At 46.2% G+C, this 19,251-nt stretch overlaps 1 protein-coding gene across 1 annotated transcript; it reads right to left on the bottom strand.

Moving 5' to 3' along the window:
- Positions 1–2,349: 2,349 nt before the first annotated feature.
- Positions 2,350–16,419, bottom strand: MRO (maestro). Its single transcript, XM_034995825.1, has 7 exons — positions 16,348–16,419; positions 9,461–9,563; positions 7,718–7,864; positions 6,482–6,664; positions 3,684–3,839; positions 2,763–2,870; positions 2,350–2,403 (listed from the first exon to the last, which is right to left on the bottom strand). The coding sequence occupies exons 2-7, from the start codon at positions 9,557–9,559 to the stop codon at positions 2,350–2,352; spliced, it is 747 nt and encodes a 248-aa protein (XP_034851716.1). The 5' UTR covers positions 9,560–9,563; positions 16,348–16,419.
- Between the last annotated feature and the right edge of the window lie 2,832 nt (positions 16,420–19,251).

Raw genomic sequence — 19,251 nt, 5'->3', positions numbered from 1 at the left:
TCAGCTGTGTTGCTTGCGCAGCCAGGGTCTGGCTGGAATGGCCCACTTGCGTCACGTGTCTGGACCTCAGACTTCATTGTGGATTGGGCCCCTCAGCTCTCCTCCACATGGCATTCCTTGCCGTTAGCTTGGTCTTCCCTCCAAAGTGGTGATCTCAGACATTCTTCTTTGTTCCTGGTAATCTGGCTTCACCTGAAGCACAAAACAGGAAGCTGCCAGGGCTCTTAAAGAGTAGCCTACAATTGGCATAGTGGTATTTTCCGCACATTCTCATGGTTAACGTGGGTCACAAAGCCAGCCCAGAGGCAACAGGAGAGGTCTACCCAAGGGCATGGATATCAGGAGGCATGATTCACTGGAGGCCCCCCAGGTAACAGTCTACCACAAATCTTAAAGTCAACTCAACAGCATCTTCCACAATTTTATTCAGCTAAGGGGCATGAAGTACATAGATGTTTCTACTCCAGAGCACATAACCTGCCTGCCCCACTCCGCCTCCGCATTTTTTGAATGCTCGTAAAATGCAATTGTTTCTCAGGCCACTCACTGATTCCTTACTAGAACTGCCTCAGATTCTAAAGGGACCTTGCAAAAGAGTTTCAAACAGGCCAACATCTGGGAAGGGGGAGAGGGCTCTCAGCTCAGAACCATCCCACCTGCTCCAGAGCCTGTGTCACTCCCCAGAGCCCCTGGGTCATGTACCCCAGCTTCAAAATAGGAAGAAAGAAAACCCATTCATGCCTGGTTCCTGCTCCGCCTTCTGCCATCTGCCACATTCTTGTCTCTCCTAGGAGACAACCCCCTCATCTCTGTTACACAGTCCTATCTCTGGAGAGCTAAAGCAGAAGATGGAGTTCCCAGTTTTCAGAATGACATTAAGATCTCTCTGCAGCATTTATGACCCTCTTGTGTTTTCCATTTCCCAAACTGGACACAGTCGTCCCATATGGCCTGAATGTCAAGTTTGGTGATAATATCAGAATTTCTATAAGAGAAGCTTGGGAGGCAAACTGGTTAAAGGGAAGGTGGGAAGGACTGAGGTTTTTCTCGAAAAAAATTTTTTTAAAGATTTTATTTATTTATTTGACAGAGACACAGCGAGAGCGGGAACACAAGCAGGGGGAGTGGGAGAGGGAGAAGCAGGCTTCCCGCGGAGCAGGGAGCCCGATGCGGGGCTTGATCCCAGGACCCTGGGATCATGACCTGAGCCGAAGGCAGACGCTTAATGACTGAGCCACCCAGGCGCCCCCTTTCTTGCAATTTTTTACATGATCCACGTGACCCCTCATAGAACTAGAATTGATCACCAAAAAATTGATATAATTAGCCAAGCGGTGACAAGTAAAAATATATACTTAGATCACAAATTAAATTAATAAAAATGTGTATTTAGTACATATAAAAGCAAAAGGTAATTGAGTTGAAAAGAGCAGAAGCTGAGGGGTTTTTAATTTTTTTTTTTATGTTTCTAGCTATCTGTCAATTACTCCACATTGAAGCAGAATCACATGGTGATTGAATATAGGCTCCAGAAGTCAGACTGTCTGGGCTGGAATTCCAGCTCCATCACTCACCGGGTCATCTGGGGCAAGCTAGTTAATTTCCCTGTGCCTTAGTTTTCTCACCTGGAAAATGAGGATAATAATAGTATCTTTCTTATAGGGTTGTTGTAAGTATTAAATAATACTTGCAAAGCGCTTAGTGTCCAATAAACATTTTCCATAAATGTTACTTATTATTCCATACATTACTATTACCCTGAGGTTTTTCAGCACATGCTTTACAGATTTTTCTTTCTCTTTATTAATTTGTGTTTGGAATGATCTTGGAGGCAATGACTGCTTAAGATTATGAGAAGCTAAAGATACTCTCCAAACCCCCTTCTTGGTCCCTTGGCCAACTTTAAATAGGTCCTGCCAATAAAAGGTATCCATAACAAATCACAAAGTATCAATGGCAGATTAAAAAAACAACAACAACAACTTAAGGTAATATTCTCGTAAACCTCAGAAATTAAAAATAAAATAAAAAAGAAAAGGTAACAGATGAACTTAAGGAAAAAGCTGAGCAATAAGCACTGAATCTACCTATGCTTTCAGTGTTTTAAACAAAGCATATACCTTCTCATCAAATGTGTATGGGGAGGAAAAGAGATACATAAAAGCAATTTAGAATTTACTTTGGATAGAATCATACAATTCCATGCAATTGCCATCAATTGTTCTCCCAGCATCCCGTTTTCTATTACAATCCCAAGAGGCAAGCAGAAGCATCTGAGGAGTTAAAAGAGGGGGAATATCAGCCCCCCAGCAAGGTGCTCACTGGAACAATTTCCCTCCTGCTCTGTGTTTACAGAATCTTATTTGCATAGAAGAACTGCAGGAGCTCTGGATGATAGTAGCCCTGAAAGAAATCAGCAAAAGCGCACGTGAGGGACGGGTTCCACACGCCTCCTTGACTCTACAACGAGTAGACAGTTGTCAAAGGCAGGGCGTGAGGACTGTCAATCTTCAGATTCTCAGAGGTGGAGATCATGGCCTGCGTTCATCTAATGATCTACACTGGAAGTGCCAATAGATTTTGTGCATAATCCTCCGGGCGTTTTGTCATTTACATTGCATGATGGGTCAGTTACAATCGAAACACAATTGGCCTGAGGCATTTTACGGGGAATAACTCCCTCGTGTGGCTTGCCACCTTCTGGGTTGGCACCAGGAGGGCAGGGACCTCTGGGAGAATTCTCTACACACTCTCTCACTCACCAGCTGCCGGCAGAGTTTAGGGTTCCTTTGATCTTCTTCAGTCTGGAAGCTGTTTTCCTTTCTTTCTTTCAGATATGGAGAACAGGCTCGAAATGTTGTCTTGCAAGCCTGAGAAAAATAGTATTACCATCTTATTGTAAAAAACGTTAGAGAGTTCTAGAATCCAAGCAAGGAAGAGCACTGCACCCAATCTGTGGCCTGGGGGCCCCTGAGGGTATGAAAGTAACTTCCAGAAAGTTTGAAGACGTCAACCTTAAAGGATTTTGCTTCTAAAATGGCCAGGTCTGTAAGTTGGGCTGGTAGGGAGAGCATCACTTTATAGTTTACCACTGGTTATTGTCCCATCAAAAGTAGTTCTGAATTCCTAAATTCCCAAATTCTGTCTGTCTCTGTCTCTCTCTCGTGTGCACTAATTTAAAAAAGACAAGTGGTTTGGTGGAACCTCTTGCCCCCAGTGGTTTTGAAAGCCTGACATCGATCCAACTCTGTTAGGACATGTTTTCTCTAAGAATAAAACAAAAGCTCTGTAGGGGATTGAGAAGCCAGGGGTGGGAAATCTACACAGTGACAGAAGCTAAGTAGCATGAGTTCATGTCCTCCTTATGTGGGCTACTGCCCCACAGATTAAACCCATGCCTCTCTGGCCCCCACGCTCCAGTAACCTGAATTTATCTACCATTGGCAGGCACTGATCGGGCAGGTGGGGCAGGAGCAAATGGAAAATAGCACGCTTGCTCAGAGAGAGATGACACACCGGGCAGGCACCTTTCCAAGGATTCCTGTGGATACACTGCCGAGCGTCCCTAACGAAACTGGCAGCAACAGAGAGTCTAGCGGCTCCTCACAACAGGGCACAGCCGCAGGCCCCTTTAGGAATGGCCCAGAGCTCTCATGCAGTCGGTGGGAGAGTCAAAGACTTGCCTTGGCAACCTGGGGATTTCTGTCCTGTAAATGTATCAGGAGGGAATCTTGAGTCTGCTTGACCTGACTGGTGAAAAATGTCTTCCATTTCCGCCCAGCATAGGCTGCCAATTGCCCAAACAAGACGAAGGCTGAATATCTCAGGTTGTCATTCTCCTGTGGGTCCCCGGTGAACAAAACAACAAAACCCAGGTTGTTACCAAAAGGCCACTGCATCAGAGAACATCACAGTCATCGTTCTTTGTAGGGGGTGGTTCACCAGATCCAGTCTAAAGCACTTAGCTGCCTGAGGTGGGGGACAGAGAGGAGACGGGCTGAGTCTTCAACAACCATCTTCTTCAGAGGACAAGACAGTTAGACGGGGGATCACTGTGCTAATCCCAGCTTCCCAGCTCTGTTCTTTATTATTCAATGTCTTGGAGATAGGATATGTTTGTATGGTTCAAAATTCAAAATAACCAAATTGTTTTATTAACAAAAGTAAGTCTCCTTCCTACCCCTTTCTGCCTGCCACTCAATTTCCCTCCCATGAATGAACAAAGTTATACATATTGTGTGTATCCCTCCAAAAAAATTAAGACGAAAAAGAATAAAACATGTATTATATAGTCCTTTCTCACATTTTTACACAAATGGAAGCACACCATCCCACTGTTATGTACTTTGATCTTTCACCAATCTATCTGGGAGCTCTTTCCATGTCACTACCTAAAGGAATTTGGGGTGGCTGCACTATAATTCATTCGACCCATCTCCTGTTGATTATTCACAGAGTTTCTACAAGGGCATGTCTCTTCACTTCTGGTCTGAGTTTCTCCTTCTGTAGTAGAGATAACAATTGTTTCTTCCCTGACACCCTGCGATCTCTCCCTGCTTTTAGTACGGTTGGCTGATTTGTCTCTGAATGTGTCTCAGTGGGTTCAGTCCTTTCTTGTTCTCCAAGGTGAGAGGTCTGGCCCAGGTATCTCCCTTTCCTGATGAGGAGACCAAGGCTCAGGGCATTTCAGAGACTTGTGGGAGTCACACTGTCTGGCGACCATGAACCAGGGTAGCACCCAGTCTCCTGACTGTTGGTGAAGGGATTTTATATCAGTGTTTCCTGGTCCCCTGAAATGTCCAGGCAAACCAGAAGGAACAGAGCTGGGCTGGGCCTCTTCAGGGGCAAGGAGCACCTACAACTGGGGGTCACAGACACTCAGCAAGACCAAAGACCACTGATGGTTTCATGAACTATTGAAAAATATTTTTTAGCACATGGGACACTTACACAAATTGCTTTAGTGTTGCACTTTCTTCACTGTTCTACCAATGTGTGTGTGTGTGTGTGTGTGTGTAATTCAATTCAATGGTACCCTACTGCTATAAGAGGTACAAGACACATAAAATGGTCTGCTAGGGGCCTGACAATCATCTGACAGGGAACACATCCCCAAGCGAGCACAGCATATGACAGTAGTCAGGGTGCCATGCTAGATATACACCGTCAGGAAACAACTCTCCACGACTATTTCCAGGTTACTATATACAACCAGGGCTTTCTGGTCAAAAATTACAGTCCATCTGGGTATAAAAAAGTGATTGCATGGCAAACAAGTCCTGGAAATTAAGATAGCACCTGCAGGGAGATCTAGACATCTTCCTGGAGATATTTGTTTACATTCCAGGGAGGTGAAGTAGAGACCAGAGATGACTGGTTTGCATTCCAGAGCAAAGGTCTCTCTGTCTCCCTGAGTGCGAGGAGAGGCAAATGGGCCAGAAGCCCCTATGTAAACTCCAAGTTTCATAATTTCAAGATTTCTTTTCCTCTCGTGTGGCACAGGTCCATCTGGGGAATTCGGTGTGGGGACCTCTCGCAAGGTGCTTTGGGGGTAAATAAAAGGGCTGTTTCCTGTTCTACAGGTATTATCTCTCTGTTAGAGGGTGTGTGTGTGTGTGTGTAACTGCAGCAGGCTAGCTGGTTAGCTTGGAAGGAAGGTATCTCAGAGTCCCCACAGTTTCAGAGCAAACAACGTATCAGTGCACTTTTTTCTTAGCCTGCCTTGTCACATGGCAGCGAAGAGCACAGGTCCTATAGTCAGAAAGCCTGGGCTCATATCCTGTCATAGCCTCTGTGAATCTTGGGCAAGTCCCCTAAACTCTCTGTGCCTTGGTTTCCTCCTTCATAAAGTGAAGATAATAATAGTGCCGACCTCGGGCGCCTGGGTGGCTCAGTTGTTGGGCGTCTGCCTTCGGCTCAGGTCATGATCCCAGGGTCCTGGGATCGAGTCCCGCATCGGGCTCCCTGCTTGGCAGGAAGCCTGCTTCTCCCTCTCCCACTCCCCCTGCTTGTGTTCCTGCTCTCGCTATCTCTCTGTTAAATAAATAAATAAAATCTTAAAAAAAATAAAAATAAAAATAATAGTGCCGACCTCACAGGGTTATTGAGAAGATTCTATGAGATAACCCATGAAAACTGCCTAGCACCATGCCTGGCTCGCTAAACACTAAGTACTGTTACTGTCACATCCATAACAAAGTACTGAATACATGAGGGCGCTGTTATCAGCATCTTCACTATCATCTGCATCACCACCTTCATCATCGGTATATATATATTCACTTCTCTATAACAACAAACACTCCTCCTTCTTTATATGTCTTCCATAACCCCCAGTATGATACTAGCCTCTCAATGATTTCTTAATAAATAAGTGAATAATACAGACCATGTTCTCTGAGCCACACGCCACCCAGGGCTCACATTTCTCATCCCACTTCAACTTTAATAACCCAGAATTCTTCTGAATTGTCTCACTTACGTCATCTAACAAAGTCCTGGTCTGAAGAGTGATGTCTACGAAGAAAGAGCCCAGACTTTTCCCCTGGATCTTGCCCAAGATGATGGTCAGAGTCTTCATGCTCTCGTGGATAACTTCAGCACTCACAGGGTCATACAGTCCATGCACCAGCAGATCTAGGACAATTTTCTTATACTTTCTCACCTGTTAACAGTTTGAAATGCATGAGTAGTCCAGAAATTGTTCCCCGTGCGTTGAAGAGCAATCCTACTTCTAATCTTCCAATAACCTAGGACTTGGACTGAGAGCGTGGCAGCAACAAATCTCATTAAAATAACAAATGCTTCCATTAACCTGACCCAAGAGCCAGCTCAGTCTTGGAAGAGGAACAGAAAGAGCAATCTGGAGCTGGTCTATGAGCAGATGAGGCCGGAAGGGCACGTCAAGGAGTGTGGTGGGCTGGATGATCTAGACATCTGGGGCATAGCAGATACTTTTATCAGGGATGAGATGAAATGGTCACTGAAGTCAACAGATGCTAAAAGCAGAGGTGGGGAAAACATCTTTTACTAAACAGGCATAAATTATTCAAAAATCAATTAAATTCACCCAAGAGGGTGATGTCCAGGTGTGTGTTAATCCCATGTGCAGCTCTGTTTCCCAAGGCTGATAATACTGAGGTGTGATGACCCCCAAATAACCCCAAATGAGTCACACCCTTGTACAGTCTCTTTCTATTGAGCGTGGAAAGAACCAGTGACTTTGCTTCTAGTCTCTAGAATATGACGACAGTGATGGGATATCACTCCCATGGTTACATTATATTACGTAAGAGTCCACCTGAGCAGACATGAGTGGTAGAGGCTCTCCTGTTGGCCTTGAAGAAGAAAGCTCACATGCTCTAAGAGAACAGCCTCAAGGAGCGGAGCTGGCCAGTCAGCAAGAGAGCAGGGACCTCGGTCCTACAACTGGAAGGAGCCACGTTCTTCCAACGGCCACAGAAGCTTAGAAGAGGAGCCCAGGCTTCAGAAAGGAATGCAGTCCGACCCACACCTGGATGGTAGCCTTGTGAGATCCTGAGTAGAGGACCTGGCTATGCCGTACCTAAACCCCTAACCCAAGGAAACTTCAAGAGGATGAATGCTAGGTCTGTGGTGATCTGTCACACAGCAACAGATAACTGGTACATGAAGCACTGTCTCCCAGTCCGAGACTCCAGGCCATGAGGGCTGGCCAGGTGCCACTTTTCCCTCCTACCTTGTCCGGGGTCTCACAGGCCATGGTTCCCAGGCCTCTCATTGCCATGTGACGCTTTTTAGCGTTGGGGTCCTGGGCTCTTTCTGCCAAGTTGGAGAACACATTCTTCAGAGACTCCCGCTTCTGGAAACTCAGTGTCCAAGAGACCTGGGTAGTAAGTCAAAAATGTATTGATTTGGGCGCCTGGGTGGCTCAGATGGTTAAGCGTCTGCCTTCGGCTCAGGTCATGATCCCAGGGTCCTGGGATCGAGTCCCGCATCAGGCTCCCTGCTTGGCGGGGAGCCTGCTTCTCCCTCTGCCTCTCTCTCTCTGTCTCTTATGAATAAATAAATAAAATCTTTAAAAAAAATGTATTGATTTGGGGAGTGTTCAGAGGCATACCCATCCCAACCCCAATCCCTCCCTCTAAAGAAAATCCTGTGTGGCCTGCTCAACTTAGCCCATCTTTCTCCACCTAAAGACACCCGATTTTTGCTGGAAATACATTAGTTTGATCTACATAATGAAAAAAATGGATGGAAGAGGAAAGAGGTAGAGACAAATAATGCAGGGTTGGTGTTGAGGTAGGTTGGGGGAAGTATGGGGACAGGTGCTCTAGGATCACTGAGGGTGTGCTAGAGCTCAGAAGAAAGGGGACTTCAGGGGCGCCTGGGTGGCTCAGTCAGTTAAGCGTCTGTCTTGGGCTCAGGTCACGATCCCGGAGTCCTGGGATCGAGCCCCGCATTGGGTTCCCCGCCCACTGCTTGTGCTCTTTCGCACTCTCTCTCTCTCTCTGTCAAATAAATAAATAAAATCATTAAAAAAAAAAAAAAAAGAAAGAAAGGGGGCTTTAGACAGTTGATGTGAGCTGAGACCAGGGATCCTTCACAGGACAAGAAATGCTCGGCTGCTTCCATCTCAAAGAAAAGCATTTCCCCAACTCTTCTTACTCCTCCAGCTTTTCCCCACTTTTCTGCTCTACCTTGTAGCTAAACACCTTAAAAGATGTGTCTATACTGGTTTTCTCCAATTTGTCTCTCCGTTATCTCTTGAACCTTCTGCAGTCAGGTTGATGTGGCCAAATCCAAGGGTTAATTCTCAGTACTTGTCTTCATCAACCTCTCGACAGCATTTGACCCAACTAGCAAACCACATCTACAAACATCTCAGGGCACCTAAAGGATGTCCCACCAGAATGCATACATCTGAGCAACTAAGATTAGGAAAAGAAACGCGTAAGTAATGCAAATTGGGAAACCCCGCGTGGCCAATGCAGGAAGCTACTTCAGGGACTGAACTCTCACTGCAGGGCAAGGGCCGGGTTACCTCTGTCGTGAGCCTATGAGACCAGGCAGGCCGCAGTGTTCTGTGCTTCACACGACACAGCAACATGTGCCGACATCAGAACCAAGACAATGCAGGATCCAGACAAGGTCCAGGAAAAAGCCACCTCCTCACCATCCTGGGGAGTGAGGGGCTGCAGAATGGACCCACAGTCCTATTTGGTATTTGGATGATCACCAGGTCTCATCATTATTTCTCAGTATGCGTTGCAGTTCATTCTATACTTTTATGATTAAGTTAGCAGCAAGCCAAATTCCTCCCATCTTATCTTGCTATCCTATAAACATTCAGTCCGTGTTATAAGAAGTGTCATTAAGCTTTTTTCAGAACCTCAGAGGAGCCACCACAACTAATGCAGAACAGGCGCTGTTACATGTGGTTGTTGGGAGGGACCTCAGTTTATAATATTTTGTGACAGACCTTGGAAAAGAAAAACATCACTGACGTCTTTTTCTTCTTGGGCTGGGTGGTGGGGATGGGCAGGGGCTGGCCCAGGATTCCTCTCTGTGTTTGATCCATGGAACTAAAAGAAAACAGAATCGTCTTGTGAGCCACAAACCTTCTGCCAAGCCTTGTCACCAACAAGCAGTGTCATACAAAACACTCTGCCAGGGTAAGAACATAAAGAAGCAACATCCCAGAGGCCTGTCCTTTAGGAGCCTGTCCCCTTGGTGAGGAGATGGAACAGTCCCATCAAAAGATAAAGAGCAGGAGGAAATGCAGCAGGGGCATCCAGATGGTCCGTCCCGTGGTTCCCATTCCATCCAAGAGCCTTCTTGTACCAGAATCACCAAAGAAATGAAATAAAGATTCTAGGCCCCACCCACACAGATTCTCATGAGTTAAAGTAAAATGTAGCCTGAAACTCTGTGTTTTTAAAAGATGCCCAGGAATGTAAATTGGTACTGCATTTTAGAGGGGATCTTGATGTCATCTCCTCTAATTGTGAAATGCACATATCTTTCAGCCATTCTTGCGTCCCACGGGATACACTGGTACATCATCTACTCAAAGACATACGGATAGGATAGGCCCTACCACTTTGTAATGAACAATCTAATGTCCTTTAATAGTTGTAACTAGTTATTTAATATAAATAAGTTAGACCTATCTATTACAACTACGCAACTATAGATGACCACAATGTTGTAATTAAAAAGAATATTGGGCAAAAACAACAACAACAACAAAAAACCCACTAAAAAATACTTTAAAAAAAAAGAAAAATCTATATAGATAATATATGTTAATAAACATAATTTTTTGGAAGGAAAAAAAGAATTTTGGGCAGATCTACCTATGCTAAAATGATCTCCAAAACATGCTGTTGAGCGAAAAGTAAAGATTAGTATGCTACTGTTAGTATGAGAAAGGGAAATATATATGTACATATATGCTTGCACGTGCATAGAACAGGGAAGAATACCCAAGAAATTGTAACAAAAACTGCCTGTGGGGTAGAAATCTGAGCAACCAGGGTGAGAAGAACACTTACTTTTTCATACTTTTAAAAATATCTACAGTTTTGTAATTTCACCACATGTATATATTATTTAAAATATATATTATAAATAAATATAGCTCACAAAGTATTTCTGATCTACAGCCCGAGTTGAGGTACACTACTATAAACTAGTATAAACGAGCCTGAACTAGTAGAAGTCTGAACTAGGATACTAGAATCCATTGCCAGATCCAAAGTCATGAAGACTTCCCCCTATGTTTTCTTCCAAGATTTTTTACAGTTTTAGCTCTTACATTTAGACCGTTGATCCATTTTGAGTACATTTTTGAATGTGGTATGTGGTAGGAGTCTAACTTCATCAGAACTATTGACTTTTGTTGTGGTTAAAAAAAATTTAGTAGGGGAAATGATAGGCAAGGAGCTGCATGGGTTCTCTGTCGCTAGCCACAGTAAAGTCACCTAAGGAACTTTCCATCTCCTGATGCCCTGGCTGTGCCTGAGACCAAGTCTATCACCATCTCTGGAGGTGAGCCCTGGCATCAAGTCATTTTAAAGCTCACCCAGGGGGCACCTGGGTGGCTCAGTCGTTAAGCATCTGCCTTGGGCTCAGGTCATGATCTCAGGGTCCTGGGATCGAGTCCCACATCGGGCTCCTTGCTCAGTGGGAAGCCTGCTTCTCCCTCTCCCACTCTCCCTGCTTGTGTTCCCTCTCTTGCTGTGTCTCTCTCTCTGTCAAATAAATAAATTAAAAAAAAAATCTTGGGGCGCCTGGGTGGCTCAGTTGGTTAAGCGACTGCCTTCGGCTCGGGTCATGATCCTGGAGTCCCGGGATCGAGTCCCGCATCGGGCTCCCTGCTCAGCGGGGAGTCTGCTTCTCCCTCTCCCACTTCCCGTTTGTGTTCCCTCTCTTGTTTGTGTTCCCTCTCTCGTTTGTGTTCCCTCTCTCGCTGTGTCTTTCTCTGTCAAATAAAAATAAATAAAATCTTAAAAAAAAAAAATCTTAAAAAAAAAAAAGCTCACCCAGTAATTCCACTGGACGGTCACTGAACCAGGGTGAGTACTGACCAGTCACCTCGGTTTGCCCTGCAATATGGTGACTTATAATAAATATATACTTGGTCTTTGTCCCTGTTCCTGGCACAGCGATCCTAAACCCATTAGAATTTCCCAAGTGGTTACAGTGATCAAGGCGTCTTCTGTCATGTTAATGAGGCGACTTTCAGAAAGCCCTTTCTCACTAAGGGATGAAGCTGGTTGCCAGGGGAATGAGGGTTGGAAACTTCAGTCCCCTCCCGTCCTGTTGGGAGGCCAGAGGGGCTGGAGATGGAGTTCAACAACCAACGGTCAATGATTGAATCAATTGTGCCTAGGTAAAATGAAGCCTCGACAAAACCCCAAAAGGAGGGGGTTCAGAGAGCTTCCGGGTTGTTGAACACGTGGAGATCTGGGGAGAGTGGTACATTCAGGGCGTAGCAGCTCAATGCCCTTTCCCCATATGTCACCCTATGCATCTCCCATCTGGCTTTTCCTGAGTTATATCCTTTTATAATAAACCGGTGACTCAGTAAGTAAAATGTTTCTCTGATTTCTGTGAGCCGTTCTGGCAAATTCCTCAAACCCAAGGAGGGGGCTGCGGGAACATCCAGTCTATAGCTGGTTGGTGACAACCCAGACTTGCTACTGACATCTAAAGGAAAGGGAGTGGGGACTGCCTTGTAGGTCGGAGCCCATAACCTGTGGATCTGACACGATCTCTAAGAAGAGAGTGTCAAAACTGAACTGAATTATAGGCCATCCAGTGGGTATCTGCTGAGAATTGGAGACTTGATTGGTGGAAGGGGAAAAACACACACTGGAGCCTGGACCTGAGGGGTTTCCTGAGATGTGGGATTTTGAGTGCTAAGACCAGGGACATCCCAGGCAAACCTGGACATGTTGGCCACCCTACTTACTGTACTTGAATGGCAAACTTATTTAAACACAGGTGGCTGACACAACCCAGCTCTTAAACAGCTGTGCTTTGGAACATTTGACTCTGTTTGACCTGGAGGTGCATTGGGATTTGGTTTCTCCACTGTCTTGCCTCTCCACCCCTGCTGGTTTCCATAATGCTCTCTTGGTCAGAAGACACTGGAGAGATCCATGAAAACACCTCTTCCTCTCCAGCCCGTCGGCTCTATTTCTTCTTCATCTCTGGCCAGCAGAGCTCCCCCCACTACTGCAATGGGGATCTCAAATAAAAGCCCAGAAAAAAATCACCCCCACCAATAGCAATATTTTCTTTGTTTGAATAAAGGCATTCCGTAAGTTTTACATTCCATTAAGCCAGTGGTTCTCCCACTGCACGTGTGCTAGAATCACCCCGAGGACTTGTTATAGCACAGACTCCCAGCCCTGATCCCCAGAGTTTCTGATTCTGTATGTCTGAAGCAGGGCCCCAGATCCACACCAGGGTGCTGCTGGTCTGGCGACCACACTTAGAAAACACTGCTATTACTATGCTGGTCTTCTCCAGGAGGGATTCTAAAATTCACACTGAGGCCAAACATGCTTGGCTGTTTCCTTTGGGGGTTTTCTGCACACAGCCTTCTGTTTCAGTAGAACCTGCCACTCGTTGGGTTGAATGCTCCTGATCAGAGTTGATGAGCACCTGGCTGTGGGTAGGGGAGCTTAAAAGAAGCGAAGTTGGTCAAGCTGGGGGCTGCTTAAGGAGGCACAAGCCTCATTATAAAACAGCTTGTATCTCTGTTCTGAGGCATGAACATCATAGCAGAGGCTTCTCTCCATGGAGAAGGAAAGCAAAGCTGGTTCCCCGTTCATTATTCTGGACTTCTCTTGTAGGATTAGCACAGCAGGTAAGGGGTTCAGCCATCCAAAACATCTGCTCTGGGCTTCAGAAGCCAAGCGTCCAGCCCTGTCACTTCTTCAGAGGCATGTGTAAAGTTTAAGGTCATGGAAGGCTCTCAAGCCGTGCTAAGTCCATGAGGGTTGAGTGCTCTGCGTGATAGATTCAGAATGTGGTTAGGAACCCGCCCAGGGCTCCCCCTCTAGCTCACCACCTCTGCTAGCAAGTGCTTCCTACCGCCCTACGTCCCCAGTACCAGATGGAAACTAGGATCTAGTTCAATCGTACACCTTGTCAGGGCTTATGTCCATTTCTGGTGTAGGAAAAACAAATCATTTCCCACAGCGCTGGCCAGGCCCCCGACATTAGAATCCCCTGCAGGGCTTGTTATAAACCCCTACCCCGTCGTTCCTGGGTCACAATCGCAGAGCGCACAGGGCCTGAGCACCGCACTTTTTTTTTTTACTGCTTCTCCAGTGGAACTTAAATAACTCCAGAATTGGCGTACTGCACACTTTGGGAGAGACCCCAGAAGTCAGAGGAGCAGCTGGGGCCAAGAGGGTAAGAGAGGAGAGAGTCTTTGCAGAGGACATGGTATTGACAACATATGTTCGTGAAGCACCTTGAATTTCTTTCACGATAAAAATCACATTGAGCTGTACAGGCTATGATTTGTACACTCTTCTTGGATACTATTCTTATATGAAAAGTTTCCTTAAAAGAGAAAACAACATAGAAGTTATTCCTCACCTGGAGCTTTGTGGCTCTTGAGCTTGCAGCTCCCACTACCTAGGGGCCCTCCTTCCTGCCTGTGGTGTCCTCCACCCTTCTCTTTTCCAAAACCTTAGTCCTTTAGACCCAATCCAATCAAACAAAAGGACAGTTTCCATCTTTTGCCATGCAGGATCTCAGAGAGGAGCATTTTAAACACAGTCTATGCATTCAAAGATTTCTTAGGTGTCCTAACCCCAGCTGCAAGCCCACTCACCCCCACACTTTGCTTTGAGGGATTAGGTTTTTCTGGCAGGTTGATCAGGTCATCCCAGATGCCCAGACTGGTGTGACTGAGTCTGGGAGGCCACCTGGCCACTTTGAAGCCAAAGGCATGGCTCTGCTTACAGTTTCATTCATCCCTGTGTGCATTCTTCACCGTGTTCTGCTTCCTCTGGGAAGTACTTCCTGGGTGTGCTAATAATGCCTTGTCCCCTGGTTTTCACCATTTCTGAGACCCTGGAGCTTGTCTTCATCACCATGTTGTGATTCTACCTGGTCTTCCTGAACAGACATGGATTTAGGGTGACCTAGAAAACTGCTTTGTGCTTTAGGCTGACTCCCAAATACCTCTGTAAATTTAAATTCTTCTGACTGAAAATATTAGGTTTATAGTCAATAATCCTTTTCCTTAGTGAAGCCAAAAGGTATATTATGAAGGCCAAAATTACAAAACACTTTGATCATTCCTGTAAAACAAGGGGAAGAAACTGTAGATTTCTTTTTTTTTAGGGGGAGAGGGGCAGAGGGAGAGGGAGAGAAAGAATCTCCAGCAGACTCCATGCCTAGCACGGAGCCTGACGCAGGGCTCGATCTCAGGATCCTGAGATCATGACCTGAGCTGAAATCAAGAGTCGTCTGCTTAACTGACTGAGCCACCCAGGTGCCCCAAAACTGTTAGATTTCTAAAAACCCTCCCAACACTACCTTATTAATCATCATAATAATATTAATAGCTACCCAGTATTGGGCACTGTGTATGCTAGGCACCCTATTTAGCACTTTGTACACATGCAGGAGATGCTGTTTCAGTTAACCTCTGCTGAGCCAGCTTGCCAGGGGGACTGTATTCTCCAGGCCCTCCGTGAACTGCACCAACCAGTGCGTGTGGTTGATGGTGCCCACTCCTCACTTCTCCTTTTATGCTGACCAAGAACCAGTTTCTGATACCTGTACCTGTTATCGTAACTGTGGCATTTAAACAGTTGAGAAATTGATGAAAAATGAATATACCAAGAAAGGAAGTTGTTTCTATGAATGCAAAATGGAATGTTTTGGAAAGATCCAACAATGGGGGGGGGGGAGCTGCAAAAAAACTTGCTGTCTACTTAGAAACGGTGTGGACAGTACACGTTTGGAAAGAGTCTTCATGGAACGATAACTGGAATCTGAATGTGACTTTATACAGTTCTCCCCAGCTGCCTTTCAGCTCTCATTCCACTGAAAGAAACCCAAACCAGAACTCACAGATGATATGTGTGCCTTATGTAAGACGCCTCAAGATCCACCAGCTCGTGGATCCAGATTCAAAGAAAAGACCACAGCCCCTACCTTAAAGACCGGAAAGTCCATAATTTAAAGTAAAATATTTGAGGCGTGCAGCCTCTTCTCTGATTCTCTGCTTTAACCACCTTCTTCCATTAGCTCTCTCAAATCCAGGCCCAGTCTTCCAAATAAGAGGCTTTTCTTGTGTTGGATTTAATCTTCACAGTAATCTTGAGAGGTCAGTTTAATTATGCCCATTTTAGCAAAGAGGGAGGTGATGCTGAGAGCAATCAATGTAAACGACTCAAGTCAAATCGCTAGTAACAAACGGCAGAGCGGAGGTCCAGCATCTGTACTTCTGTGTGCAGAATATCCCCGTGTGCGAGGCTGATGTCCAGTCCCCAGAAAGCGCCCTGCGTGCTCACCAGGGAAGGACACGCTGTGTCCACACTTCGGTTTGAAGTACCAGTATCTCGCCTTCAGTCCCCCTCCCCCCTTCCTAAAGCTCTCTGATGCCTGGATACAATGATCTATAATCCATCTCTTGGGTAGAGGTGGACTGACATAGTTTGTGAAGAGAAGAAAGACTGGCTGCACGGCCAGCATTGCCCACTTCAGTTCTACAAAGAGCACGTCAATTGCCCCTGATGTCAGCGACCCGAGTGACAGTCCAAAACCGCCCGGGAAACCCCCGATCGACCTGGGCCTCCCCCGGCCGCTGTCCCGGCAGCCGGCCCTTACCTGCGCCCGTCACGTGGTCAGCTGCTGCAGGTGCGGCTGGAGCCCGGGTCCCAGATCCGCTGTGGTCGCCAGGTGGGATGAGTAGGCTCAATTTCCCCAGCCCTGAATTCCTAACGTAGAAGGGAAATGAGAAGGTGAAACAGGATCTGTTCAGGATAACGGGTCAGCACAGAGTGTTGGAAAGTGAGATTCCCGGGGGGAAAAAAATCAAAGTTTAGATGACCGTCTTGGGGTGGGGGAGGGAATTGCGCTCGAATACCCACGAGATTGTTCTCAGTGGTTGCAGGCCTCACTTGTGTCCTTTACTTTCCCAAACTGTGCTGAGGTGTCGTTCCCCCTTCCCCTCGCTGTGTTTTCCCCTTATTCTTCCCTCGGCCCGAGTCTCACCCACACTTCGTGAAGCAAGGACTGCAATTCCGAGGCTCTTCCCCGGCACCAAATGAAGGGCTCTGCCCAGCGCGGTTCCCCCGTGACGCCACTAGATGGCAGCATCACTCAATGGACGGGTCCCAGGCTCCCCGGGTAGCTGCCGCCGCAAGGCTTCCTTCCCTAATCCGGTTCCAGCAGTATTTAATCTAAGGATGGGACACTGCGTTCCAGGCCAAGCAGCTTCTCTGTGACTGATTGTGCACCAACAGCTACAGCTTTTAACGCTGACGCCCCTTTCTGCTCAACAAACACCATCGGTGCTGAAAGGACCGACTTAACCTCCCAACAAAACTGTGGATTTATTGGTAAAACAAAACAAAACAAAAAACTGGGAATAATTAATTGTACTTGCCAGTTTGGAGGCCTCCCTTCCTCCCCTCACTCTTCCGTCCCTCGACTTCCCATAAATCCATTTATCATTAATTATTGTCTGGCCTTGTGTTTGGCAAAGTGGGCACTATGTCCTAAGACAAAAGAAGTCACATTTTCAAAGCTCTCGGAGTTCATTGTTATGCTGAAAAATGTTTACTGGATATGTTTACGTGCCAAACATTGAAGTAAATATTACATAGACCATCTCGTTTAATTCTTTATTAAATTTTATTTTATTATGTTAATCACCATTCATTACATCATTAGTTTTTGATGTAGTGTTCCATGATTCATTGTTTGCGTATAACAATCTCGTGTGATTCTTACCACAAACCTAAGATAAGTACTCTTATCATGATCCCCGTATTAAGGATGGGGAAACTGAGGCACCGGGGGATGACCTTGTCGAGCGTCATGCAGTTAATTGGTGGCAGAGTCAGAATTCAACCACAGACTAATGTCGGGGCTCAGACTCTTAGCCACAATGCTGTGTGGTGGGAAACTTCGAGAAACAGGATTAGGACACACACAATGTAACCAGAGAAGTAGGTCAGAGTGGAAGGGTGAAAGAAAAAGTAGAGGGAAAGAAAAGTGATGCTTCTGAGAAAGCAAGAAGGGTGAGGCTAACACAAAACCCTCTCTGGCCTGGGCCCACCGGGCCCCCATGGTGACCTCTGATAACGCAATTTCTTTTTTTTTTCTTTTAAGATTTTATTTATTCATCTGAGAGAGAGAGAATGAGAGAGAGCAAGCACATGAGAGGGGGGAGGGTCAGAGGGAGAAGCAGACTCCCCGCCGAGCAGGGAGCCCGATGCGGGACTCGATCCAGGGACTCGATCCAGGGACTCGATCCAGGGACTCCAGGATGATGACCTGAGCCGAAGGCAGTCGCTTCACCAACTGAGCCACCCAGGCGCCCCGTGATAACGCAATTTCAACAGTGACAGAGAAAGGAAGCTGGCCCACTAACCTCTAGGAAGAGGAAATTGAGATGTCTTGACGGAAAAAGAAGGCAATAAATAGACTGGAAGAGACAGCAAGGTCAAGCAAAGGCGATCCGGTGCCCTTGTGTGCTTTTTAGAATAGAATGGAGGCTGGGCGCATTTGAAAGCTGTTGCAAGGGAGACCTGGCTCGTGCAAGTACCGGAAAGTGGAAGAGGAAGAGGGAAACAAACAAACCAACCCAGGGGAGGGCAGTCCAGGACACAGGGGCAAGGGTGAGCGCTGAAGAGGAGGGATAGAGAGGCCCCCTTTTTGTCTGAAACTGGGAGGCAGCCACAGAGATGGAGATACATTAACACACAAATGAGAAAGATGAGCATGTTTAATTCTTCCAAATGAGCCTTAATCTTCTCAGTAAAACCAGAGTTGGGTCATCTACCAGGAGTGGGAATAAGACTTGGGACGACAGTTTCTTATGGTGAACTAATCCATAGAGTGCTCAGAATGACCAAAAAGCAGATAAAATCAAACCAGGCAACGGAGGTGGCTGGAGAAGGGAAATCTGCACTGCAAGTGTGCGGATTCCCTGCCAAATCTCGCCCCGGAACGAGAACTGAAATTTACCCACTGCCTGGACAGGAACACAGCTGACAGGATGCATGACCCCTTATGTTTAAAGTTTCTTTTCTATTCAGTTTTTAAAACATTTGACAGGGGCGCCTGGGTGGCTCAGTTGGTTAAGCGACTGCCTTCAGCTCAGGTCATGATCCCAGGGTCCTGGGATCGAGCCCCGCATTGGGCTCCCTGCTCGGCGGGAAGCCTGCTTCTCCCTCTCCCACTCCCCCTGCTTGTGTTCACTCTCTCGCTGTGTCTCTCTCTGTCAAATAAATAAATAAAATCTTTAAAAAAATTAAAAAAAATAAATAAAACATTTGACAGATAAATACTGTCTTCCTCGCTTGCCAAATGGGAAAATTAAAGTGCAGACAAGTTCTCCCCGTTTGGCTTAAAGCCACAGAGAAGATCACGGGCAGAACCAGAACTGGTGCCCAGGAAACTCACTGATCTGACTCCAGCTCTATTAAACACTTCCCACAAAGGGCACAGGCAGAGCCAACAGCCCCAGAGAATTCCAGACACAGCACAAACTTGGGAAGATTC

The sequence above is a fragment of the Mirounga leonina genome, unplaced genomic scaffold, assembly GCF_011800145.1.
Source record: "Mirounga leonina isolate KUSES-001 unplaced genomic scaffold, KU_Mleo_1.0 Mir_93, whole genome shotgun sequence".
Taxonomy (NCBI): domain Eukaryota; kingdom Metazoa; phylum Chordata; class Mammalia; order Carnivora; family Phocidae; genus Mirounga; species Mirounga leonina.
The sequence above is the reverse complement of the archived record's forward strand: the minus strand, read 5'-3'. Positions and strand labels throughout refer to the sequence as shown.

Bases quoted from the DNA above. Each gene is read 5' to 3' on its own strand.
- MRO (XM_034995825.1), bottom strand. From the start codon at position 9,559: ATGGATCAAACACAGAGAGGAATCCTGGGCCAGCCCCTGCCCATCCCC. The intron at 2,871-3,683 runs GCAAGTCTTTGA...TATTTTTCTCAG, and splicing joins GAAATCCCCAGGTTGCCAAG to GCTTGCAAGACAACATTTCG. The intron at 2,404-2,762 runs GTGAGTGAGAGA...GATTTCTTTCAG, and splicing joins CTAAACTCTGCCGGCAGCTG to GGCTACTATCATCCAGAGCT.